The 5000-nt window shown below is 41.8% G+C and overlaps 2 protein-coding genes across 2 annotated transcripts in view; one reads left to right on the plus strand and one right to left on the minus strand.

The window, feature by feature from the left end:
• Positions 1-530: 530 nt before the first annotated feature.
• On the minus strand, positions 531-2031 carry LOC119574218 (protein TSSC4-like). Its single transcript, XM_037921370.1, has one exon. The coding sequence runs from the start codon at positions 1727-1729 to the stop codon at positions 977-979; it is 753 nt and encodes a 250-aa protein (XP_037777298.1). The 5' UTR covers positions 1730-2031; the 3' UTR covers positions 531-976.
• Positions 2032-2304: 273 nt separating this feature from the next.
• The window catches only part of LOC119574219 (PRA1 family protein 3-like), a 9566-nt gene continuing 6870 nt past the window's right edge, over positions 2305-5000 (plus strand). The window contains exon 1 of the mRNA XM_037921371.1: positions 2305-2514. Coding sequence (XP_037777299.1) covers positions 2327-2514 — 188 coding nt within the window. The 5' untranslated portion in view covers positions 2305-2326. The remainder of the gene's footprint in view (positions 2515-5000) is intronic.

Raw genomic sequence — 5000 nt, forward strand, 5'->3', positions numbered from 1 at the left:
ACACACAACCACACAGCACACGCACACACACACACCACACAACACACACCCCACACACACACACACACACACACCACACATACACACACACCACACCCCACACACACACACACACACCCCACACACACACACCACACACACACCACACACACACACACACACACACACACACACACACACACACTAACACTATAATATATGTTGCTGTCATATGAAAATAAAATAAATTTCAATCTCACATTGAGAGATCTGAAACAACATAAATTTCAAAGGTTAGGTCTTTTACAAAATACACACTGAAATGAAAAAATAACATAATTACCATGGAATTTGAATATAAATTGAGTATAATTCATAATTACAGGGCAACTGTGATCCAATTCTGATGCTAAATAATCTTTAATTAATGAAGCTTGACATACTTCATGTCGTAATATCCCATACTAACTGATTATTTCTTAATTCAAAGATTCCATTTGATGAATGGCAATATACTTTATTGCCTTGATAATATGGTAGAAAAAATACTATTCAACAAATTTTGTTTACTGAAAGGTGAGACAATAGTTTACTTCATCTTTCACTTTGAACCATAGTTTCCATTTGTTTAAAGGAAATTTTTACACTTTATGCTAATTAGCACTCATCAACACAAAGCATGTACAAATGCACACAGACATGCTACTTAGACCTACAAAAATATATACAAAGATTCTTCAAAATCTGATGTTTGTCTTAGCAAATAGAATACTAGGTATTCTATTTGCATTAAGGCATATAAAATTATCTTTTATGCCAATATCACTTTGTATGTGTCTTTGTATGTCTTGTAATATCTTGAAAATATAATCACCATCCATTCACCTTTAACATGGTTCTTCTCAAATCCTATCAAATTTTCTATCTTCTTCTCTTTATCTCTTTTTCGTTCTGTTCTGCATCTCTTTTTTTTCAAGACATGAAATGTCAGCCAATACTAGTCATCTTCTTCTTCAAACATCAAATGCCCAAGTTTTATTTCTGTTGAAGATGAAACTTTCTTTGAATCTTCTGCATTATCTGCTCTCTTCTTGTGCTTGTTTCTCTGTTTGGTCTGGCCAACAACATACTCAGGCAGCTTCACTTTCCTTGGTCCCCCAAACAAGGCATCAGCAGACATATCTGACTCCTCCTTTTCATTTATGCCTCCTTCATCTTCAGCTTTAACAGGCTTCTTGAAGACAATCTTTTCTATTTCCTTTTGCTGGTAACCACCTTCATCCTCTTCTGCTTCGCCTTCCATCCTCCTTGTCCTCAGTTTGTCAAAGAGCCGCAAACCTTCTGCTTTGTTTTCTCGGTCACTCAGTACCTTTGTTTCCCTCATGCTGTATCTTGTCCACTTCTGGGGATTCTTCACATAGTCTGGGGTGCTGTTAAGAGGCCCTCTCCCTCTGCCTCGCCAATTCGGAGGCCTGCTGTTGGGTCTTCTGAACTCCCCATCCCTGGACGACCCACCATCACCTTCGCTGGAGGACGACTCGTTATCACGCTGGTGCAGATTCTTGCCAAAGGGCCTTCTGAACTCCCCATCCCTCCTGCGTGAGTCCCCGCTGTCATTATCGTCCTCCTCGTGGGGTCGTTTGGCCATGCGAGGTTCATGCTCAGTGGCGGCCGTTGCGAGCGAGCTGAAGAGGGCGTCCACTCGATTGTTGAACTCGGAGTCCTCGGAGTGAAGGCGAAATGAGGACATGTTTGTCACCTTAATCTGCTCTCCTGTAATCGCTCACTTCTGATCTGTTCTTCGATCCTTCCTTTAGTGCTTATCCCTCTAGCGAAGGCAAACGGAAGACATCGTTTCTCTTTTACCGATTTCTTTGAGAAATACCTTTGATTCTTCCTGTTATCTTCTTTGACTGCTTCTAACCTTATTTTACTGTGGTTCCTTTCTTCTTTTATTACTTATCTCCCTTTCCTTTATAAAGTTTAAACAGTTTCTTCTGCTTCTGCCTTTACCCTCTTTTGTTTATGTTTTGGCTCTGCAGTATCATTAATAAGTACCGTACATAGGAAGATCTGAACTATTAGGGTAAAGGTTCACGTACCACAATAATAGGATTCAAAATCTTACCATAAGATTTCGTAGCCTTCAGCTGTTTTTAGGGCGTATTTCTTTTTTATATCTTTGAAATAATGAAACTTCACTGAAAACTCAAATTACGGAGGCAAACTACACGACAGCATCGATAGAGAAAAAAATATTCTACCCTCTGTTCGTAAAATCTAGACCAAGATCCGTAAACAAGGAAATGAGACCGAATGAATTAGAGAATCGGCTCAGTGACTCAACATGGCCGAGCCGGAGAACACGTCCGTCTCTCCCCTTCGTTCTTTGGACGATTTCCTTATGGAATCTGCTAGATTCCAGATTCCAAACTTTAAGGATGGAGACAAATGGGCAAACAGAGTCATCCAGAACCTCCTTTACTACCAAACAAATTATTTCCTGACGTACTTCGTCATATTTGCCGTTGTTGGGTGAGTCGTGGGGGGCATACTAATAGTACCTCAATTAAGTACCTTTTGACCCTGTAACACGTCAGCACACCCATTTAGGATCCATCGGTCACGTGAATCATTGTGCTTTCCGAAGGCGAATGGCCTGTGCTGCCTGTGGGTCGGCAGGGCCAGAGCAGCGGCGGGGGGCGGGGGGCGGGGGGCCTTTGGTGGAATTCATCAGTCGAATGGCAGTGGAAGTAATGCTTGATTGTGAATGTGTAAATCTTTCTTTGTTGTAATTACGCTTGCTCATAACACTGACACAGGGCGTGAAAGAGGGATTGTTCTGATGTAAGTTGAAGCATGCTACATCCTCTAGCAACAGTAGTATTTTCTTTTCTTTTTTTTTCTTCCAGAGAAGAATGGTTTTTATTAGTGTGGCTGATGAATGGACGAGGAATGTCTAGAATAGGTCTCCGTGCTTATTGATCTATCAAAGACAATTTGGTGTTTTTTGCCAAGAGCGATGCAATCTCCAGAGACGAGGTCCCCCAACCCAAAAATCCAAACCAAATCTTTCCTACCTTCTGTTTATTCCCAAGATAGCAGGGAAGCCCCCCTCTACCCCCCTTTATCAGCACTTCCTGCCAACTTATAGAAAATGCAATGGTATTTGTTACCGGGAGCGACACACCCTCCAGAGACAGTCCCAAAACCAGGCTGTCATGCGAACCCAAAATTCAAACCTAACCTTTCCTACCGTCTATTTAGTAACTAGACAGTAGGGCAATTCTCCTGTACCCCCCCCCCCCACCCTTTATTAGCATTTCGTGCCTGCTTAAAGAAAACATGACATTGAGAACTCTGGCTTTGTGAGGGTGTTGTGGACTTTGTCTCTGAGCGGTGATATGAGTGGATATTTTCATCACTTTGCAGTAAATATGAGGCCACAGTAGCTGTTCCTGTGTTGTTTATTACTCTATTTTTTTATACTTTATAAAATGCTGGTGTCCATTTCCCTCTATCTCTGTGTCACACTTGATAACATTAATCAACGCAGCATCAAAAACTCTGGCTGTGTGAAGGTGTGGACAATCTGAGTGGTGATATGCAGCAGATATTTTCCACCATTTCACGGTAAATATGAGACCATAGCAGCTGTAATTTTGTTATGACTTTATTTCTTATGTTCCATAGAACAGCACTTTTTATTTAAATCTATTTCTGTGTGTCCCTCTTAGTAACAGATACCAACAATTTAACTGTAAGTATAATATGGAGGGGGCCGCGGTGGCCGAATGGTTAGGGCGTCGGACTCAAGACTGTCACGACGGCAATATGAGTTCGAGGGTTCGAGTCACCGGCCGGCGCGTTGTTTCCCTTGGGCAAGGAACTTCACCTCGATTGCCTGCCTAGCCACTGGGTGGCCAAGCCAGCTCAAGTCAGTGCCGGGTTAATAGAGATGGTGACTCGATAAAAAAAAAAAAAAAAAAAAAAAACACCGGGTGGAAGGAAATGGCAAACCACCACTCTAAATTGCTAAGAAAAAAAATCATGGAAGCCCATGATCGTCAAGGCCGCGGTGGCTGAATGGTAAGAGCGTCGGACTCAAGACTGTCACGACGGCAATCTGAATTTGAGGGTTCGAGTCACCGACCGCCGCGTTGTTCCCTTGGGCAAAGGAACTTCACCTTGATTGCCTACCTAGCCACTGGGTGGCCAAGCCAGCCCAAGTCAAGTGCTGGTCCCAAGCCCGGACCTACCGTTAAAAGAAGAAGAGATAATATGGAGATTAGACTTTCAGCAGTAAGTTGTTAGAAAGACCCATGCCATCTTTTCTGGCGACAATTAGGGCATTGTGCAACATCCTGCCAAACCCCGCCCACTCCACTGACGAATTGGGGTTGGTTGCAGTTAACAGCTAGCTGTTTTAATGTGTTGTTTTTGTTTGATTGGCACACGGTATTTTGGAATATTATATCCTAGATGGCTTTTGTTAACTTATGGTGGGTTGTGTTGTGTTATAGATATCCTATATAAGTATGAATATGCTGAAAAATAACCGAGGTAGGAGGAGTGTATCTGGCAATTCAAAAAAAATTTTTGCTGTCTACTCGATTCCTGTTGCGTAAGTGGTGTTGCATAGGCTTAACTATCAGAAAAGACGGCTCTACTGTGTCTGTCATGCTAGAATATGCATGGAAGCTTTTGGTCTTTGCCATATAGTAGCTTCTACCCCTGCTTGTGCAAAGAGGACATTTGTCTCATCATTATATTGAGAGTATGCAAATCCACAATAATATTGGAAATGATGCCTAACACTCCCTAAAAGAACACTTATGGATTTTTTCTAATCCATTTCCCTTGTAAAATAATGATAAAGGCAATATAGAGGATGTAGAACTCATAAATTCTAGGTGGTATTCCAGGACCAACAGAAATTGCGGTAATTCTTTACAGTATGGATGCACTCACCATAGACTAAGTCCTCAACTTCAGGCATTTCTCAAGGGGAAGGTTATCTT

This window comes from Penaeus monodon, chromosome 6 (assembly GCF_015228065.2).
Source record: "Penaeus monodon isolate SGIC_2016 chromosome 6, NSTDA_Pmon_1, whole genome shotgun sequence".
Lineage (NCBI taxonomy): Eukaryota > Metazoa > Arthropoda > Malacostraca > Decapoda > Penaeidae > Penaeus > Penaeus monodon.

Coding starts and splice junctions, on each gene's coding strand:
- LOC119574218 (XM_037921370.1), bottom strand. CDS start 1,729: ATGTCCTCATTTCGCCTTCACTCCGAGGACTCCGAGTTCAACAATCGA.